This window comes from Hesperophylax consimilis, chromosome 9 (genome assembly GCF_061612785.1).
Source record: "Hesperophylax consimilis isolate HC1 chromosome 9, BYU_Hcon_1.0, whole genome shotgun sequence".
Lineage (NCBI taxonomy): Eukaryota > Metazoa > Arthropoda > Insecta > Trichoptera > Limnephilidae > Hesperophylax > Hesperophylax consimilis.
Genome location: NC_142844.1, coordinates 21,704,290 through 21,726,603, shown reverse-complemented (window position 1 = coordinate 21,726,603; position 22,314 = coordinate 21,704,290). Strand labels below are relative to the sequence as shown.

At 34.2% G+C, this 22,314-nt stretch overlaps 2 protein-coding genes across 2 annotated transcripts in view; one reads left to right on the top strand and one right to left on the bottom strand.

Moving 5' to 3' along the window:
* The first annotated feature begins 4,528 nt into the window (after positions 1 to 4,528).
* On the top strand, positions 4,529 to 10,011 carry jhamt (juvenile hormone acid methyltransferase). Its single transcript, XM_089635159.1, has 3 exons — positions 4,529 to 4,893; positions 5,655 to 5,935; positions 9,827 to 10,011. The coding sequence occupies exons 1-3, from the start codon at positions 4,529 to 4,531 to the stop codon at positions 10,009 to 10,011; spliced, it is 831 nt and encodes a 276-aa protein (XP_089491285.1).
* A 3,486-nt stretch (positions 10,012 to 13,497) lies between these two features.
* Positions 13,498 to 22,314, bottom strand: part of kl-2 (dynein heavy chain 2, axonemal kl-2) — an 80,612-nt gene continuing 71,795 nt past the window's right edge. The window contains exons 70-75 of the mRNA XM_089635786.1: positions 21,399 to 21,566; positions 20,885 to 20,987; positions 20,554 to 20,711; positions 14,656 to 14,771; positions 14,431 to 14,564; positions 13,498 to 13,888 (exon numbers count right to left, since the gene is read on the bottom strand). Coding sequence (XP_089491912.1) covers positions 13,749 to 13,888; positions 14,431 to 14,564; positions 14,656 to 14,771; positions 20,554 to 20,711; positions 20,885 to 20,987; positions 21,399 to 21,566 — 819 coding nt within the window. The 3' untranslated portion in view covers positions 13,498 to 13,748. The remainder of the gene's footprint in view (positions 13,889 to 14,430; positions 14,565 to 14,655; positions 14,772 to 20,553; positions 20,712 to 20,884; positions 20,988 to 21,398; positions 21,567 to 22,314) is intronic.

Genomic DNA, 22,314 nt, shown 5'->3' with positions numbered 1-22,314 from the left:
TCTTAATTAATCACTGGGTGCGAACATGGTCTAAATTTGGATATAAGTTATTTATATTTAATATTTGCATGTTCTCCTGATATTCTTGCTTCGCTAGCTTGTGCAGTGTTGTGCCAAGTAGTCTACGACTTCTTTTCGAGAATGAAAAAAATAAAATTCGCCATGGGTTCTGATATTGGGGTCCTATTAACAATCCTTCCCAGGGGTCTAGGGATATATCATTACGCCACTGAAATATGTACGATTTTTCGTGGATTTTTTAAAAATATTAATTTATCAATGTTCCAACGAAACTTTTAAAAATCGTGAAACCGGAAATTTACAAAGTTAACTGAAATGCAACCAACAACCGGTTAGTAGATGAGTGATCAAGAGCATTGGGTTTTCGCTCAGGCGTCGTCGGTTAAAATCTCTCCATTTTTGAGTCCTCCACCATTGAATTACGATGAAATCACTTTGAGCAAAAGTACCTGACTATTTAGCTCCACCTTTACATAATAATAAATAATTAAAAATAATATATTATTATGTAAAGGTGGAATACCACAAGGGCACCTGGAAGTAACTTTTTTAATTCTTTAGATACTACTTTATTCTCATTAGGCAATAAAGATAAATTTTTACATTAAAAAAAATGTATATATTTTACCTGGTTTTGAACTGGTAACGCCTTAGCTTAGAGTTAAAGCTTAACCGCTCAGTAAAGAACCTGTTAATTAACCTGTTTCTAATTTAAAACAAATACAATTTATTAGAAAGAAAAAATAATTTGAAATCTGCAATAAAAAAGGTGGAAAACATGCTTGTAAAGTACCAAAGCGAATGTTCATTGCGCTTCGAATTTATGTATGAAGCTACAAGTGTGTGCGATGTGCGTCTGTGCGTGTATGGGAATAAGCTTCTTATTGCATTTCTACAGGTATCCTTGCCACTCTCGTGGTAGGTTGTGCATCCGTTAAGGTTTTACGGATATGATGAAATTAATTTTGTGCCTCTTTTCTTAAGTTTTCTCTTATTGAACACTTGAAACATTTTAAACTATTTTGGAACAGAAAATTTTACCTTATTCTTTTACAGGATAGTAATAATTATTATTGCATACTTCAAAGTCTCAAGGAGCTAAGAGCTAAAAATAGTTAGTCTGACATAGATATCAACTCTTACGTGCTGTGTTACCTATATTTTCTATTGTAAAATTTTCAATGCAGGGTTTTCCAATAAGAGGTGTTATTTTGATATTCAAAGAAAAGTGGCATTTTTTGATATAAATGATCAAATGTTTATTTCATTATAAATAAAAAGGTATGCCGTTAATAGTAAAAAATAACATCAGTCAAATGACCACCACGACAACGCCAACAGGACCATATCCTTTTCATGAAATTTTCCATAACCAAATCGCAAAGTGGCTGCCTTATATCCTCGATTGCCTCACGAATTTCATCTTTGAGGTCTTGAATCGACGCTGAGCTGTTAGTGTAAATCTTCTCTTTCACGTGGCCTTAAAGGAACAAGTCGCAAGGTGTTAAATCACAAGATCTTGGTGGCCAATTGTGACCACCTCTTCGAGAGATAACACGGTCCGGAAACTTTTCCAGTAAAATATCAATGGTTTCGTTGCTTGTGTGGCACGTAGTGCCGTCTCGCTGAAAGTAAACGTTGTCCAGATCAATACCATCCAATTCCGGCCATAAAAAAGCATTAATTCTTTAATTTATATTCAAAATAACACCTCTTATTGGAAAACCCTATATTACTGACAGTAAAGGTTTTCAAATTGCATGACCCGGAAGCTCACTGTTAGAGAGCGTTTATTGCTCCACATAAAATATCCCCCAAAGAGATTCACAGTTTATGAAACAATTGAATACAATAAGTGGATGATAACGTCCTCCTTGGAAGATTGGTAAGATCATTTGCTCTGGACTCTTGAAATATAATTACAAATTTGAAGGCCTCCGTGGTCGAGGGATAAGGCAGTGTGTCTACGAATCCGGAGGTCGCGGGTTTAAATCCAGCCAGTTCATTTTGTATAGTTAAATTACATCGCGGAAACACCACCATTCAGAATTTAAACGTTGCTTGAAATGGCATTAACCTTACACCTCCCCATCTCCTTCCCTTCATTGGTAGCTTCAGCCCTAAAACGTACCCCAACTTGGGATGCCATAGTCTCACTGGCTCCAGGTGGTTGGGAGCAGTTAGGAATTTTGTGCGGTATTCACGAATTATAAAAATTAATTTAAATATATATTATTTTCTTCGTAGACATTATTCAAAATTCATTATTGTGATCAATAAGATGTTGCGGTACATATTCCTAGATAATAGAATCATATCGCGGTGTACGTCTGTTCATGGCAGTTGATATGCGGAATAGAGATTGTATTTTAAGATTAGACTTATTAAAAACTTGTCGTGCCTTCATGTCCCGAAACAGCTTCAAAAGGATGGTGCACTTTAAAGACCAAAAAAACGTCGTCCATATATTCGGGTTGTAGCGGTCAAACAAACCGGAGCGGTGGTCGACCCTCCCCCCGCCCCTTCTCCGACAGATGTATCTCTCCTGATAGGCAACAACTATCCTCGTGTTGCGCTAGGTTAGGGTCAAGGCACTGCCTCTGCCTTATTACCATAACCTAACTGATTACACCCCAAAGGACGTGACCTCCGGACCTAATCGGCCGCCTTATCTGTCTGCGCTTCCGTCCGCGCTCCTGACGCGCGCTCCCATTGTTGGCGACAAACACCTCACGACAAAGAGACACCAAAGCGGATGGACCAAATAGTAACAGTTCTTTATTCTCTATTGAACATCTTTTAATAAAGCACCTGCAGCAAGTGCGTGGTGAGGCGGACACAAATAAACCTTAACAATACCAAGGTACCTACCGAGGAGTGAGGCGGGGCAAGGGGCACTCCGCTGAACATTTGGATTATTTGGTTACAGCGTAAGATAAGTTATATGTTAACCCTTCAAGCCTCGGAAAGACACGATGATCTTGTTAGAGCCTCTTAAGGAGCCCTTTTCATCCTAAATTTAAATATGGATTTGAGGCTAAAATACCCAACAAAACTGAATTTTTATTATTTATTTTATATTTTATCATATTAGTACAGCGAAATTTTTTTTTTAATAATCATCATTAACTCAAAATATATTCCAAAGTTGCACTAAAATTATGAAAAATGTCCTTTTTTAATATAATTTAATATACAAATAAATAAAGTAGCACATATCCATACTAGATACTTGCTATACCTTTGGATTAAAAAAATCAGTTTACTTGGGTATTATGGCCTTAAATCAAAATTAAAATTTTGTATGAAAAAGGCCGCGCGGCCGTTCACCGTAAGGACAAATCTGACCGGACGTCCATACATCATAATTTTTTTTTTCTATAAAGCTGAGATATGTGATTTGTTTGTCGTTGGAAATAGAAAAAAATATTCTTTTCAGTTTCTCCTAAATATTTATACTTCAATCCATTAGATAAAATCCTAAAAATTATCAAATTGTAGATTACAACTTTTTGGGAGATTTTTTCGGTGACAGATGTAAGTTTAATATTGCATAAAGGGCATAAAGAGTGAAGTAACAGTCTTCTTAGTAATTCCCTACTCAAAGGGAATATGTTTTTTAAATATCGAATTCTCTCAAAATTATGGACGTTTCGAGTCAAAATATTTTATTAAGTTTTGTTGTTAACATTTTTAAGTTGAATATCTCGGAAGCATTAAGCTTGAAGGGTTAGAGGGCCACACAGTGGGCTGAAAATTGCCTTTCATAGACATAGAGACTTGAATTTTCAAGGGGATTTTTTTTGGCTAGAAATGGATTCTGCTGATCATTACTATACTATAAAATGAAAAAAACCCTTTTTAATGTTGATGATTCATTTTAATGCTTAAATGCTTTTAGGCTTGCAGTGTAAATAAAATATTGTAAACTAGACAAAGCATACTCATATGTAAAGCATTTAAGCATTAAAATGAATCGTCAACATAAAAAAGTTTTTTTTTCAACTTTAAGGATTTAAAAAAAAAATCACCATTTTCGCCACAATACAAAGTATGTCAAAAAAATACAAATAAATAGTAGTATATTTGTGTGTAAGGATATAATGGTCAACCTTATGATTCCAGAGATAGCCTCATTTTTAATGTCAGTTCCATACAAATTTTTCTTAAAAAAATTAAAACTCCTTCATTTGTACACGCAATTGCTTCGTACGACATTTTATAGGATAGTAATGATCAGCAGAATCCATTTCTAGCCAAAAAAATACCCTTGAAAATTCAAGTCTCTATGTCTATGAAAGGCGATTTTCAGCCCACTGTGGGCCAGTCCGAACCGTAACCAAACCTGTCGAATTCATTCGAGCCTATATAACGCATAGAACCTCTAGCCTCCGCTGCGAGATATGAACCGACTTCCCTTCGAAGTGGAGTTGTAAGTTCCGCCCGGACCTGAAACGAACCCATCCAGCACTCTCTCAAGCATTATCATTACCCAATAACAAGTAATATGAATAACGCTGATTTGTACGCCACGGCTAACGGGCTGCAGCGGCGCGCCGCGGAAGACGTGATCCGGGAGTTCTTCCACCTCGTCAGGTGGTCTCCTGATGGCGGTGACAGCATCTTGGACGTCGGCTGCGGAGACGGAGACGTGATGATCAATGTCCTCCAGAAGCACTTACCTAAAAACTTCGGAAAACTGATCGGCAGCGACCTGTCGTCCAAAATGATAGAATACGCCAACACCATGTATAGGAGTTCCAAGATACAGTTCCAAGTGATGGATATAGCCAGTGATTTAAACTTTGATGAACGAGGGTCATATGATCATTTGTTTTCTTTCAATTGTCTTCACTGGGTACAAGATCAGAGGTAAGATTAATTTTTCAACCACTTAAATTTAGATAAAAACTAATAATATCAGAAGGATTTCAAACCACCCCAATAACAATTCGATTTTTTTTAAAACCAACTTTGATTCACCTTGTTTAAACGTTCTGTATTTCCTCATTTGATTGTGTAGCACTATTTTAAATTTAATTTTTTCTCCCTTTATTTTTCTAAAAAAATATTTGGTTTTGCTTATTTATCTGCTGCTACTTATTAGACAATATGAAATGTTTCTGTGCAGTACAATTTTTTTATTTGTTTTTTCTACCTAAAATATGTCTAACTTTTTTAATGTAACTTTTTATTTGTCTGTTGCTCATGTTAACCTGTAAGGAACAGTTAAGATGGAGGTGAATTTTCCATTTAATGGTTTTAGTTTGTTTTAGTAATTAATGTCTTAATCTGTGTTTTCTCCTAAGAAATACAAATAAAACTCGATGCAATTTTAAAATATTATTGTGATAAAGGTATCTTTATGACTTATTTATGTTTTCACCGTGCATTGTATAATTTGTGTAAAATCATCGAATTTCTTTCATGACTTATTTATGTTTTCACCGTGCATTTTATAATTTGTGTAAAATCATCGAATTTCTGTCATGACTTATTTATGTTTTCAAAGTACATGGTATAATTTGTGTGAAATCTTCGAATTTTTGCAATAAGTAAATAATTGACGCTTAAAACCAAATGCCGATTTCACATTGAAATTTATAGATCATTCACTTATTGTTTTTTTTAAGATCTGCAATCAGAAACATAAATGCATTACTGAAACCCGGTGGCGATTGTATTTTGAGTTTCATGGCGAAGAACGAAATCTTCAGCGTATACAGAATCCTAGCTGCCAACCCTCGCTGGACCACGTACATGCAGGACTTCGCTAAATATGTTTCTCCTTACCATTACTCATCAAACCCTGAAGAAGAATTCACTAATTTAATGTTCGAATCTGGCTTCAAAAATATCCACGTGGAATACAAACAGAAGACGTTCCACTTCCACGGAATACAGAAATTAAAAGGTTAGTGAAGTGATTTACATAATGATATGATTTGAGATTTTATATTATATATCAAAAGTATTATAGTTGTTTATTTTTGAGTTATTATGCCGTGTTGCGCTACCTCCTTCTTTTGCCAACATTTGGGACAGCTTCACAGTCTCCATCTTCAGGGCAGATGTCGCACTGTTCTGTATAAAAAAATGTAATTATCAAAAAAAATCGAACCCCAAAAGTATAATTTTCACTTTTATTTCAACATGTGTACTGAAAGTAAAATAATTACATATTTGTTGAACTTTAGAATGTTACATACAAAAAACCCAAATCATATTGTTTATAATACAGGGTGTCCGGGGGTAAAGTGCACTAACTTCATTAGGTAATTCTACATGATTGAAATGTAAATTCTAATGTTTATTTTCCCGTAAAAAAAAATTTATAGAAGAATATTTATTTCTTCATACAAACAATTCAACTTTCTTATCTAGTGTTTTTTTCTTATGTTACTTTAAGACGTTGGATTTTCGAAAAAAATTATGTTTCTTTTTTACTTGTGCTATCATGTAGAATCACCCCCGAAGTTAGCGCACTTTACCCCTGGACACCTGTGTAATAATATTACTGATCTCTAAAACTGAATAATATATTTTTTTAAATTCAACAATAAATAAACACCGGTCATGAGTTGATACATATTGGCTGTGTTGACATCGCGTTTGGCTCCCACCCAGGCGTAGTGTGTTCAATTCCTCGGATGGCTAAGTCCTCCATCACAACTGTGGTGGTAGTAGGAGATTTTCAAATATTTTCAGGTTATTCATAACGCGGGAGTGTTTGTCTTTCTTTTTAATAAAAAAATAATAAATCCAAAATGTTGTCATTGCGATTCGGATTAAAATATCTCCCCAGAAATGTCATTATTCATTATTATAATGTGAAATTTTATCAAACAATGTTTTTCACGGTATTCATTCAAAAATTGTATTTATTTAATATTTTTCTTTAAAGTAATTATCCCGTTAAACTGCAATTAAGCAGTTTTTCAACAGGATATACATGTTTAATTTATGATTTCAAAAGATATCTATTATAAATTTCCAAGCTGTGACATAAAAATCGTTGATGTTATAATTGTAAAAAGATGTTGAAATTCCAAGAGCAAGGAAATATATTAAAATGATTTATTGATGTTCTTTGCAACATCTGTAGAGGCAGCACCTTATATGAACATGTCTATGTAGATAATGTAGTTGCAGATTTATATTTGAGCTACAACGGAAATCGAACCCGCAACCTTCCGACTCCAAGTCTTATGGCGTAGACCACTACTTAATTCGGTCGTACGGACATACGGAGGCCGCAAAGTGTGACAAGTGCTCTGTACCACGCGTTGAATCTTTTAAGTCGGGGGTGGGGAACCTTTTCGGTGGGGAGGGGGTGTCAGAATCCTATTATAATCTGTTTAATTTTGTTTCATTTTTATACCACATCTGACGAGAATTCTTAGAATAAAAATTGGTAAAAGTCTTGTTCACAAATGAGTCAACTACTAGAAATATATAACTCGGAATGCGAGAATGGTTTCCCTTGAGTTGCGTCTGCAGATGAGTCCGCAAATCGAATTTTAAGTTTCGTCCAAAACACAAGATTGGTTTAAACATCAGATTAATTCTGCATACGAGTCCACGAGCTTAACTAATCGTTACACGCGGGACAACAAAATGGTTTTCCTCGGAATTTTGCGACGTATTGTCTGAAACTAGAATTTAAACTCCACTTGAAACATTTCCTTCGAAATCCGTTAGCAGATAAATGCGAAACTGGAATTTTAACACGTCATTCGGAAGACGAAATGGCTTTTAACTTAAGATTGAATCTTTGTGCGAGTCCACAGCTTTGAATAAAACTACACCCAGCACATGACATTGGTTTCCTTCAATTTTTGCAGCACACAGTATGCATCTTGGATTTATGAATCCACAACTGGAATTTTATATTTACATACTAAACACAAAACTAGTATTAACTTAAGAGTTAATCTTTGTGCGAGTTCCCAACATTAATTAAAACTACATCCAGAACACAAAAATAGTTTCCTCCGACTCCGACCGCAACTAGAATTTTATAACTGCACTTTAACCACGAGAATAGTTTCCTTCTTAAATGCGCCTGCATATGACTCAACAAATATAATTTGTCATGTAAGCGAGTCCCCAGTTTAATTAGCACTGCACTCATAATTTCTTACTACACATTTAATTTCTCATTAGTAAAATGATAAAAAATATATTGGATCACCTGGTTATTTGTTTCTAAACTGCTTTCTAGTAACGTAGGTACATAGGTAAAAGTACCTGTCAGCTATGTTAAACTTTTCTCTGTGTTTTCAAATAATTTCTTTAAAATGTATCTGAAACACCGTGAAAGCAAACCGTTCTCGTGTTCTGAAAGTTATTTTTTTTACTCTTTTTTGTGTTCAGCAGGCCGCACTAAAAGTGCTTGCGGGCTGTACCAAAAATCCTCGAGGGCCGCAGTTTTCTCACCTCTGTTTTTAATCAAGGAAATAAGCTAAAGATATTACGTTCCCTTGGGACAACAATGTTCTATCTGACATTTTGCCCAAAATCGAATATTTGGTACCAAGTTTCTTATAAAAAATTCTCTTTAATTTTAAAAATTCTCTTTTCCATATATCCAAATTTCCAAAGCTCGCGGATAATTATGCAACAAAGTTAAATTTGAAATACCCTTTTTAAGAACAAAATTGCAGTAATTTGTATTTTTTTAAATTAGAAAAAAAAAGTAATTTTTATTTTTAGTTATATTTAAAAAAAAAATAATAATAATTTTTGGAACAACAAGGTTCTATTTGCAAATTTTACGGGCAAACTTTACGGGCAGATATAACTGCTATAGATACAATATTTTTGGGACAGCAAATTTCCATCTGCCAATTGCGTGAAACCGAGAAAATAGTTGAAAATGACTTTTACGAAAAGATGAATGCGAAGAACGTGTTTTAATTGAATGAGGTTGAAATTGTATTAAAAAACCCAGAAATTATCAATAACAAAAACAAAACTAATTAAAATAATTAGATAGAACCCCGTTGCCGAGTTCAGATGATTTTAGAGCAATATTCTATCCGTTTTTTGATTAAGTTGTTTGGTTAAATGCCACGTGTTTTTTACTTATAATGTTAATAAAGCTAATTCAACTACAATATTTTCTGCATTTTCAAGTTATCACTAATTTCAAGTATTAGTATTTTATTCGGGATAAAATTTAAACTTAAATCTCGGTTTCATGTCGATGGCAGGTAAAACCTTATCGTTCCAAGGGTATTTGTCCTACCAGTCCAACGATGCTCGTAGCAGGATCATTTAAAAATAAACATGTTTTTAATCATAAAATATGCGCGTTTTTCATTTAACAGTCTATACCTGCACATTATGGGCCAGTTGTGTCACAAAATTTCAACAATTATCGATTATAATTTAAGATTTTCACAGCCAAAAGTATTTTTGCTGTTTGTTTTTGGGGTGTTATGCCGTGTTGCGCTAACTCCTTCTTTAGCCTAGTAGAGTAACAAAAACAAATAACAAAAAATAATCGATTTTTAAAGTCGATTTCAAGTTATGTTCAAATCTGTTATTTCATCATTATTGGCCAGTTGTTTAAAATAACAACAGAACTTGAAAATTAACTTTGAAATTTGATGAATTGTCCAAATTCTGTGAAACAACTGACCCATAATATTGAGTTTGAAGAGAGATCAATTTTTTTAATCTCTATGATAAAGCGGCATTTTTTCATAATAATCTAATGATTTTTATCTTTTTTCTCACGTAAGTGGGATCATCTGTAAAAATCTATTGACTTATTTCTTTAAAACTGTTGTTTTTCTAGATTCAGTATCTGCCGTGAACCCTTTCTTGGAGAGGATCCCTGCCAGCTTGCACAATGCATTCTTTGACGATTACTTGGACGCTGTCAGGGCCTTGGGTCTGGTGGACGGCGGCAACAATAACATAGGAGATAAACCCACTTTTAGAGCCCCGTATGATTTCATCGTCGCGTATGCTGTGAAATAATCATAATATTCGATAATGTTCATGACAAATCAGAACAGATACGAGGTATTTAGTCAATTTCGTTTACTGGTAAAATTTCACTAATGTTATTCTTATTTTTTTAGTTGGACAAAGTTAATTACATGAATACCTTTTTAGTGTTTATACAAATGAAAGGCACCTAGTCGTACAAAGCTGTAACATGACAAATTATAAGTGAGTTCTACTACATCACTTTTTCACAAAATATTTGTAGTTAAATCTAGTATTTTTAAAATCTGATCATAAACAATTATTTTTATCTGCGCTCATCGTGACGCAATGTGATTCGTGAGGCATAAGTACTTAACTATTATCTACGCTCATCGTGACACAATGTGATTCGTGAGGCATAAGTACTTAACTATTATCTACGCTCATCGTGACACAATGTGATTCGTGAGGCATAAGTACTTAACTATTATCTACGCTCATCGTGACACAATGTGATTCGTGAGGCATAAGTACTTAACTATTATCTACGCTCATCGTGACACAATGTGATTCGTGAGGCGTAAGTACTTAACTACTGTCTGCGCTCATCGTGACGCAATGTGATTCGTGAGGCATAAGTAGAGATGGCAAAATTTAGCATTAATTTTCAGATTTTTTAGCATTAAAAATTGGAAATTTAGCGTTTTATAGCATTTTGAGGCATAATTTAGCGTTTTGAAGCAAAATAGAAAAAAATGTATTTCCTGAATGTTTTTAGCGCATATTTTAAGTATTTTTGGTAAAATATATGTTTAACCTTCATTTGCATGTGAAAGATTATAAATAATTAATTTAAATATTAAATTAATTAGAAAGGAAACTCTAAGTACGGGTCGAACACAAACACAACAAATGCAGATTGCGATTAACATCAATAGGCGTAATTTATTTCGCACAAATTGTGTAATGTCAAAAAGCAATTTTAGCCTACAGTACAAAAATATTAAATATTTACACATAAAATAGTAACAAAATTATAAAAAATCGTAGGAAAGGCTTCCAAAAATGAAATTAAGTAGGCATAATAATTTTGCCTGCACATTCACATAAAACTACCTTCCTTATGCATTTTTCTCAATTCTTCTTTAGTTGTATTGGAAATATTACAGTATCAGCTTCTCCAATTTGTATGGTTCTTTGACTTCTGAAATACGCTATATTCTCGGAAAGCGTTTAAATTCAGCGTACAGTATAAATTAAAAATATTAAATATTTACAGATAAAATAGTAACAAAATTGTAAAAAGAGGTAGGACAGGCTTCCAACAATGAAATAAAGTAGGCATATTTGAAATACAGGTAAATACAAAAAACAATGGAAAAGGCACTTTACTGATTGAATGATAGCATTGCGCACGTTTCAATAGTGGGCTCCTTCATTTTCGTACGCCTGTCAGTCAATACCCGGTATTTTCGGGAAATTCGCGCCTATTTCGCTAAATAGAATAATTTAGCTGAAATACGGCCAAAATCACGTTTTTCACGTTAATTCGCGAAATAGAAATCACTGGAAACACTTTCAAATGCCTTGAAACGCAAAGAAAACTTATAAATGCCCTATTTTTGAACCATAAATATTTTTTCGCGTTTTTAGTTAAAACGAAATTTTGCCATCTCTAGGCATAAGTACTTAACTACTATCTGCGCTCATCGTGACGCAATGTGATTCGTGAGGCATAAGTACTTAACTATTCGGAAAATATTTTTAATTATTTTGAACTCTATATATATATATATATTTTTTTTTTTTATAAAAAAAATTTCAAAAGGGTAGGTACAATAGTGATATTTTAACAATATTATTATATTACCTATTCTCAATCGCTGCTTTGTGGAACCTCGTATGGAAAAATGTACGAAAAATTTTGACTTTTTTTAGTAATTAAAATTTTTGTATTTATACAGAACCTTGTGCTCTGTTAATTTATTGGTATGGGCTAAAAAAATATTGACATCGATTATGTATGGGTCAATTTAAATAATTAAAAATTAGGAATATTTTTGGTGTTTTCACTGGTTATTGGTATTCGGGTACTGATAAACCTGTTTATCAATGAATGGCAGTATCTACCTCAATTGATTTATTAGGTAGGCTTTACTTTAGTATAATGTGATAACGAAATGCATTTTATTTCATTTTGATTTTTTTTGTATAAATTATAAAATTATTACATCAGGAAATCTTCCAATGGAGTCATCAAATGTACAAAACTTATAAGATTTAGATGGATTTGTGGATTTAATAAATTAAAATAAGTAAGAAAAAAATGTTCTAGAAAAAACTATATATTTTGTAGAAATGAGTATTGAGGGATTGGTGTTAGTTATAGTAATGTATTATAATATATTTGTATCGTAAGTATTATCTACTCATTAGTGTCATTATATATGTAAACTGCTTTATAAAAAAAATGACAGTATGAAAATTTGTTAATGATTTGGTTGTTTAAATTTTATTAAAAAAATATTTATTTTATAGTGTATTTTTATACTTTTGGCGAGTGTAGCAAGCTACTGTCAGAGCAACGTACGACATAACCAACACCCCTACCATAGTAGTGTGCTACATTGACTTAGCAGGGGTCCCGGGCTCATGGGGTGAAGGTTTGTCTAGGTCTTGGCGGGGAATGCATTTGCCCACCTACTGCATGGCGGACGTATCTAGAGAGACTGGTTGAGGGAGACCCTTTGACCTCTCCAGCCGGACTCTCTCGACCCATCAGCCTTGCACCACAGTGGGAGGGTTAGATTCATATGTCCGTCACTCCTGGACACATTAACCTTAAATTCCTTCCCACCCCTCATGCCTTTTTCCTTCCCTGAACTTGGTTTCCCTAAAAAGACCCTTCACACAGCATCCCCATGGATGACATAGGCCTTAAAGGTTTTTTTTTTCTCAGGGCCTCCTGTTTGGTGCTAATGTAAAAAAAAAAATAATAAAATTAGCAGAGTGCAGTTTCCCAATTAAGTATCTCACGCTCGTGTGAATGTATGAGTGCCACTGAAGACCAATAGAATTGGGTTGTGGGTGGTTGTAGTTGTGTGCATGATCAAACTTTTAAAACATCAAAATCGCTTCTTGAACAGATAATCAATTTCACGGGTCTGTCTGGGGCCTAGGAGTGAGTTGACATCAGTTTTCTTTCAAATCAATTGTAGAGATTATCTGTTCAATTGATTGATGACCACCAAATTTAAAAGTCTGGGAAACGAAACTTTCAACTCCCATTCATATGCAACTTTATTTCATAGCTGATGGGTAGATAGTAGGAAGTAAATAAAAATATTAACAAAATGCAAATCAAATTTATTGACAAAATAATATTTATTTAACAAATCGCAATCATCAAGAAAACAAAAAAATATATATACTATTTCAATATTCAAGCTTAAAACAAAGCAAGCTGATTATAATGACACAAAAAAAAGTTTACTCACTATTCATGACAGTAAAATAAAATAAATGAAGACAGGACAATAATAAGGACGTGTTGTTACACAGAATTTGAACAATTCATCAAATTTCAAAGTTTATTTTCAAGTTCTGATAATACATCATTATTGACCAGTTGTTTCACAAAACTGAAACAATAACCGAACTTGAATAGAACCTTCACACAACTCAAAAACCAACTTTGAAATTTGATGAATTATTCAAATTCTGTGAAACAGCCGGTCCTAAGAATTTATGCATCCCGCACTCTGATAATAGAAATGGTGGTTTGTTTATGTGCCGAGAGTGCACAGGAGGGCAGTCCCTCTCTTGATCCAGAAATTGGAGTCCTGTTTGCCAGCAGCCAGTTCTACCCCAACCACAAAAGCGCCCTTCCTCAGGGGGTAGTAATAAGCGGGGCAGGTGTACCTGTCTGCAAAACATACATAATTATTTGAAACATTCCTTTTTTTTTGCTGTTTTCTTTTTTACCTTGGTTCTGCGAAATATAGTGCTAATAATGGAGATAAATAGGGCAAAAGACGAGGGACAGAGGGATTGACACCAGCTAGGGTAGTTGAGTTGAGCTAGGGTAGTACAGCAAAAGCCCTAGTGAAAGACCACCATTCATAGCCGTGTGTAGAGTGACCAGATATGAATGTCCAGGTTCTTCCAGTCTTTCCCCTTTTCTACATTGTTTCCCTCCCCACAATGCTATAGTCCCACTGGCTTCGGAGCAGTTGGGACTCTTAATAATAATAATAATATTTGGCTGATTTATATAGCACCGTTTTCGTGAAAAATCACCTCAAGGGCATTGGCTGCATTCACATATTAAAAAAAGTTACATATATAAATGAGTCTGAGATTCGAGAACGACACCCAACAACTCTTCATCATCATCCATAATTTCAGAAAAATATATTTTTTTGATTGATCAGCTGATGTTGCAGTTTTTAGGAGAAGTTTTCATACTTCTGAGTCTTCGTCCACCCATTTGAATGGGCTTGAAGTGAATAGGGCTCATAGGGAACACTAGTTGCATGGCCTGAGGTTCCACAAGGTGCATATCTTTCTTGAACCAACTAGCTCCCTCCAAATACAAGCCTCTGAAAATATAAAAAGCATCTCAATGAATGTCACAAAATAAAGCCAAAAATTTACAAACAAATGAAAAATAATATTTTACTAAATAAAAACCTGATATAAACTCCGCCATCTGGTGGTGGTCTGATGAAAGCACTTTCTTCGAGAGCAAATACTGTAAATTCCCAACAGAGGGTGTCTATTGGCCAACCTTCTTTACGGGCCGTAGTCTGTAAAAAAATATTCTAATAAGTTTTTGGTATAGTAGATCGTGAACTACCCAATCATTTTATCCCGATCACGAACCACCAATGATTGATCAAGTTACTAAGTCAAAAATGATCTGATCATTTGATCGATGAGCTGTCATTCAGTACCGGTGATGGGTATTGCTAGCTACCATACATAGATGTATACATTTTGTAGACCGGGTATCCAAATCAAATCATATTGGCAATTAGCATAACGATAAACCTTCCACTCACAATTCACAGCCAACAGACAGCCAATTTCAGATTAACCATATCAATTTCTGTGTCGTGAGAATGACTCATAAATGAATGATTTGTACATCTATCGTGTACGTTCTAACTACCTATATCAAAAGTAACCCGTCAAAAATCGGAAAGCGACTTCGACCAACACGGCGGCCGGCAGGGCGCATCGTTCTATCTTTTTTCGTGTGAAAAAGTACCCTATCACTTCATCAGTGGGTCGTGATTGACCCGGGTCGTAGAAAATGATTGATCGACCCAGCTCAACTTACATCATGTATAACACAAAATAGAAACTATAAAAACTTTATTATGTAAGCAATATGCAATTTGTCGAGTGCACTAGTATTTGAGTGTTTGGAGGCAAAGCAGGTTGTTGGGAAAGAAAAACACTTACATTCATAAAGCTATTTAAGAATGAAAGGAAACACCAATAGCTTGTGAGAAATATAAATCGGATGAAGAAGAACTAATAAATATAATATATTATTACCTGAGAAGACACTATGAAGACTCAAAGAGACATCGCCAACACCTAATTACCCTGATGGCTTTTTACATTATTTAAGGTACAAATTACTGTGATATTGGGATGGTGGAATAATAGTCAATAGACTGTAATTAGCACAATATGTTATCTAGGGATGACAGGTGATAATGAAGAGAGACTGAACAACCATGCATACTCTTTATACATGTATCTCTCATATCGTTCCTCCTATACAAGACGTCAGTCTCACATTTTTTATTAAACTGATGACTTTCAAATAAAGGGGACTTAATAATAACAAAAATTTAGTAAGCAGAAAAAAAAAACTATCATGTTAATATGCTTGTCAGCTGAAAATATTTTGTTAAAAAGTTGAAATCGGCATTTAAAGGGGATTAAATATCTGATATACCTGTAGGTATATTAAGGCTTAATAGAACTATGTACTACCTGAGCGACAATAATAATATATATGAGAATGCCAACATTTTTATAAATCCCAACCAGGAATTATTAGATTCCTGGTCAAATAAAATTTTACACGCAAAACACTTCAATTATCTCAACCAAACGTATGTTGACAAATTTTCGTCAAACAAATGGTTGAGTATTGGAGAGTTGAGCGCAGAAATAGAAGGATTTATGCTTGCCATTCAGGATAGAGTCATTAATACTAAAAATTATAGAAAGCATATAATCAAAGATACAAATCAAGTTGATGATTTGTGTAGAAAATGTTTGGCTTTTCCGGAAACTATAGAACATATTATATCGGGATGTTCTTTATTAGCACCGTCTGAGTATACATTTAGGCACAATCAAGTTTTAAAAATAATTCACCAAAATTTGGTAATTAAACATAACTTGATTGACTGCCGTAATATAGTACCATATTATGAATACGAACCAAATTCATTTTTAGAAAACGAATTTTATAAAATATATTATGATAAAACTATACTAACAGACCGAACGATTAGTCATAATAGACCCGATATAGTTTTACATGACAAAATTAAAAAAATAACTTATATCATTGATGTCGCTATTCCAAATTCTTGTAATATTCAAAAATCTGTTAGTGAAAAAATAAGAAAATACACAGATTTAGGAAATGAAATAAAAAGAATTTGGCATTCTCAGACTATAAAAATATTACCATTCGTTATTTCGGCTACTGGCTAGCTCTAGCTCTCTCATTAAAAATTTAGGCGTATTAGATCTTTCAAAAAATTTATATATGTATAAAGATGCAAAAGTCGGTCATTTTAAATACATGTAGGATAACAAAAGATTTTTTAAATATTTATGTTGAGGGATCAGTAGGATTTATAGGCCCTGTTAGATGTTCTACCGAGCCGAACCCTCTGATATGAAAATATCTGGAGTCGGTGAATTATTTTCCCATTTGATCTCTGGTGAGTTGACGTGTTGTTCTTGTATTTATTTTGCTTATATAATGCACTTACATAGTGTTGATTGACTAGATGATCATTTGTGGAAAAGTGTGTGGAAGGGTTTAGTTTTTCCTTTGGGGAAGATTTAACCCGGACAACAAAATGATTGCACATGATTGGTCACTCATACAAGTATTGCAAAGATACCAAACCCACATGTGGACATTGTGCTCAACAGAATCATACTGGTGAGTCCTGCCCAAATTCCACCATCAAACCAGTTTGCGCGACATGCACCAGATTTGGTAAGCCTGCTGATCACTCAACTGGAGATAGGGACAACTGTCCGGCCTACATCGCTGCACTCAAGAACGACCTTGCAACTATAGATTATGGAGTGTAACATACATGAGCATAAGTGCCTCACCATCGAGAATTATAATCCCGTGACGAACTGTCTACGAATAATGTATATGAACGCGAGAAGCATCCGTAATAAGTTTGATGAGATCGAAGAAAAAGTAAGAAGTTCGCGGTACATTGTACACGTGCTCGTCATTACGGAAACGTGGCTTAAGATTGGAGAGGAAAAGTTTTACTCCCTGAATGGTTACAAAAGTGTTTTTGCTTCTCGCCCCAACGAAGGAGGAGGCGGCGTAGCAATATATGTGATTGATACTATGAAGTGTGCAATTATTGAAAATTTCTCAAATGAAAATTCCTTTTTAGGTATAACGCTTAGTAGCAGTGATAGGAAACCAGTTAACATCTATGCTATCTATCGAAAACCCAACACAAATATACAGGATTTTCTAATACATCTAGAAAAAATATTGAACGAAAGTAGACAAGATACATTAATATTCGGAGACTTTAACATTGACATATCCATATCCACACACTCTTCATTAAATTTTTGCAACATCTTACAATCTTACAATTTTTCAATACATAACAAAACATTTCCCACGAGAGTCACTGATACAAGCTGCACCTTAATAGATCACATCTTATCAAATAGGCAAAACATTCAGACTACTATATCGAATATTGATGATCCACTTAGTGACCATAATATACTTATTGTTGATTATAAGAACAACTTTAAAAAATGTTTTAATAATAGAACCAAATCCCGGATTATGAGACCTATCATCAACAGTATGTCAGTAAAATCCTATCTTCTTGATAACAATTTCACGATCAACTTAAGCAACTCAGAAGACCCTTTTAAAAGTTTCAATTATCACATTAAAAAGGCAATAGAATCAGGTACAACTACACCAAAAACAGGATTAAGAAGTCGGGTACAACTGAATACTCCGTGGTTTGATTCCAAATTAAATACATTAATCGAAGAACGAAACCAGATTCACAAGCAGTGGAAACAAGACCCTGGTAATCTTACTCTTGTAACACTTAAAAAGAGATTGAGAAATACCATTACTAATTATAGGCGAAATCTAAAACACAAATATTATGCGAACAGCTTTCAACAAAACCAAAATAACCCCACTAAAACCTGGAAAATCATAAACTCTATTCTATCAAACCGAACACATAAACCAACTAACGAAATAGAATCCCTCGTGGTAAATGACTGCGTAATTAAGGATCCGAGCCAAATAGCATCCGCATTTAATGAGTTTTTTCTCTCAATAGGAAAAAAGCTAGCAGCTACCATTCCGTCATTCCCGGATGACTGTAATACCGTATTTGTGGAACCGAAGGCTTGCCAATCCTTGTACATGGCTAGGACAAACAAAGATGAGGTACTGAGGATCATCTCTAAAACTAAGCTGAAAGCAGCACCGGGACTCGATGGAGTAACACCATCAGTTCTTAAGACTTGTAAAGAAGAATTAGCGGGTCACCTTACAGAACTTTTTAATTGGTCACTGTCCTCGGGAAAGTTTCCAAATGAATTAAAGTTAGCGAAGATAATACCTATACACAAAGGAGACTGTAAAACATGTATCTCTAACTACCGTCCTATATCACTTCTATCGGTTTTTTCAAAAGTATTTGAGACCATAATCAAAGATAGACTCCTAAAATACATATCTGGGAATAATATCCTTACACCACAACAATATGGCTTTCGGAAAAATTCTAGTACTCAATGTGCCGCCTTTGATTTTATCTCCAACCTTCAACAGTATATAGACCAGGGTGAATATGTGGCAGCCATATTTATAGATCTCAAAAAAGCCTTTGATACGGTCGATCATGAAATACTCTTAAAGAAATTGGAATATTTGGGAATTGTTGGGAAGCCCCTAAATCTCCTTCGAAGCTACTTAGATGATAGATTTTGTCTTGTTGAAGTCAAAGGTGTCTCGAGTGGCTTAGGTAAAATCACATGTGGAGTGCCACAGGGATCAATTCTTGGGCCTCTACTTTTCTTGCTATATGTCAATGACATAACTAAATGTGGTATCTCTGGAAACCTCCAACTTTATGCGAATGACACTGTAATCTATTATCACAGTACAAGCCTGAGTGACCTGGAGTCTCAAATGAATGTAGATGTCTCAATTCTAGCTAATTGGCTGCGTATTAATAAATTGAGCCTCAATATAAAAAAAAACGCACTACCTAACTTTCGGTAATAAGGATTATGTGCCCATGAATATCACACTTGGAACTGAGAAGCTCCAAAATATAGAAGTCACGAAATATTTAGGGCTATTAATAGACTCTAAACTTTCGTGGAATTCCCATGTTGAGCATGTGAAATCTAAAATATCCCCAATAACCGGCGTACTGTACCGACTCCAAGGTCTTCTCTCTACATCTCTACTACGGGCCACATACTATGCGATGATTCACTCCCATCTGAGTTATTTAGTTAGTATCTGGGGCACTATTACTAAAAAACAAATATCAGAAATACAAGTGATTCAAAATCGAGCAATAAGGAATATCTACCGTCTACCGTGGGATACACATATCAAAGATATATATTTAAAGACAAACATACTTCCTTTTACGGTTCTACCTAAATACAATATCACTTGTACAATATTACAAATCATACATAGATCCTCACACACTAACATCAAACCAGCATTTAATTCAGACATACACCAGCACAAAACACGGTCCCAAAATCTAATACACCTAGCATCGTCTACCCACACAACAAAATTTGGTATTAACTCATTACAATATATTGCATATAGACAATACAATGCATTACCTAATGAAATAAAGCAATCAGTAACTAACAAAAAAATATTAGTTAATACACTTAAAGATTATTTCCTGAAAATGTTTTTAAACCAGTGAATTTTCGCTCGCTTTCATATGTTGGTTTACTATGTTTCATGTGTATAGATGTCTCTCAGTATTTCTAAAATCTCTATTCTTAACAATGTATTTTTCCTTTTTTATTTATTTTTCTTTTCCTTTTCAATATGTTGTATTTTTTTAAAAGTGTAATATCCTTGTAAAATGTATTTTATGTGTCTGTACTTCCCGTAATGAGTTTTATCTCAACTCATTGGGAATAATGTATTACTTACCATGTTTTTTTGTAATACATTATAAATAAATAAATAAAAAAATAAAAATAAATCGGAAGTTAAAAAAAATAATAATAGTGGCAGGTGACTGGTATGATTGGCACCTGCATGACGGCAGTGAGGAAGCCCGTGGGCTGGTTGAAGGCTGGCAGCCAGCAGAGGGTGGGTGACACGCGAGGGGCGGCGGACCAGGCCGCCAGGTGAGCCCCCCGCGCTGACAACTCCCGGCACCACGAGCCAAGGGGCTTCACTGAGGGACGGGCTGAAATATTAAACACAGTAAACATCTCTAATCCATATAAAGGAACATAGGTAGCAAGATCTCACAGCTTCGCCAAGATCTCTGTAAAGAAAGCTTACTAACAAATAAGGGGAAAGAGAAAGGAGCAGAAACTTACAAATAATTTATGTATTTAGTTTATTCTGTTTGGATACCTTTAATCCAAGGCGGTGGAACTTTTCCTTCAAACAGGCACTGATACATGACTTCCAACTCTTCACTCATCACCACTAGGCCAGCTATGGCTTTTTTAAGTTCCTAAACAGTTAATTAATTATATTTAAAAAAGGAATCATAAAACTCTTCAAATACAGGAGCTCTCTATATTATAAGTCGGGGTCTAAATTCCTTCAAGCGGTGAAGTTGGTACCAACATGAATACAAAATGTTTATACCTACATAATAAGTATAGGAAAATTAATTTCATTATTTGCGCAACTTATTATGCTCATATTTGCATACAGGTATACAATAATAATAATAATACTTGGATAATTTATGTCCTTTTAGAGAAATATCACCTCAGGGAGCTTAGGTAAATATAGTTTTTTTTACAAGGAAAATTAATAAATATGAAAAATGAGAAAGAGACAAAAGATTATGTCATTTTGGAAAGTACGGCTTATGATAAAGATTTTAGATTCATATAAGAATAAACAAGAGAATTACCCTCAGTCCGATGTTAATATATACAATAAGACTGTTGAAGTAGACCAGTTCCTGTGTAAGAGAGACACATAGAGGCATCACAGCCTCGGCACCCATCATTCTCTCAGTGGTTTCTATGTCTATTACAGCCGGCAGTTTACTGATCATTTCGGTTGCCAAAGCATTCACCTGAAAATAAATATTATTATTAATTAAGTATCAAATTCTACTGCCACGACATGGGCACGTGAGATAATCAAACGGCAAAGTAATCCTACTGCCACGACAAGTATATAGTAATTATTATAATTTATTCTAACAGGTTACATAACTGCTGATATTTCATAACCGCAAATCACAAATAAATTATTTGGCACAAATAATTAAATAAGTAAGCATGATTATATTATGCACGTATTAAGGTGGTTGGTTACATGATGAAATTACATATTATAAAATTACCCATGATACGATTACGAAATGAAAAAAAAAAATAGAAAAAAATTACACCAGGAAAAAATTCTGCACATTCAAAAATTCACTACGTAGGTAAATTTCACAGGTAAAAAAAAACATAAGCTAATCTGAAAATCGCTTATCAAAATATGAAATATCGAGAGGGAAAGGTTTAATCTAAGTTGGTAAAACATTTATTACTTTGTAGTAATGTATTGCAAAAAAAAGTATGACATCATTATGGAAAAAAATTTAAAGTTAAATTTACATTTTCGAAAAATCAAGTTAGCGTGGTAGTTCCATGGAGGTATTGGTTCCCACCCGGGCGTTGCTGGTTCGATCCTCTACACTAGTTTAATCCTCCATCATTGCATAAGCATCTGGAAATATTGCTGTCTAAATTTTAAGAAAGCTTTTTTGGAATAATACTATCAAAATAACAAAAATACTATCAATCCATCACTAATACCTAATTGAATCA

Coding starts and splice junctions, on each gene's coding strand:
- jhamt (XM_089635159.1), top strand. CDS start 4,529: ATGAATAACGCTGATTTGTACGCCACGGCTAACGGGCTGCAGCGGCGC. Junction 4,894..5,654: donor CACTGGGTACAAGATCAGAG/GTAAGATTAATT, acceptor GTTTTTTTTAAG/ATCTGCAATCAGAAACATAA. Junction 5,936..9,826: donor CGGAATACAGAAATTAAAAG/GTTAGTGAAGTG, acceptor TTGTTTTTCTAG/ATTCAGTATCTGCCGTGAAC.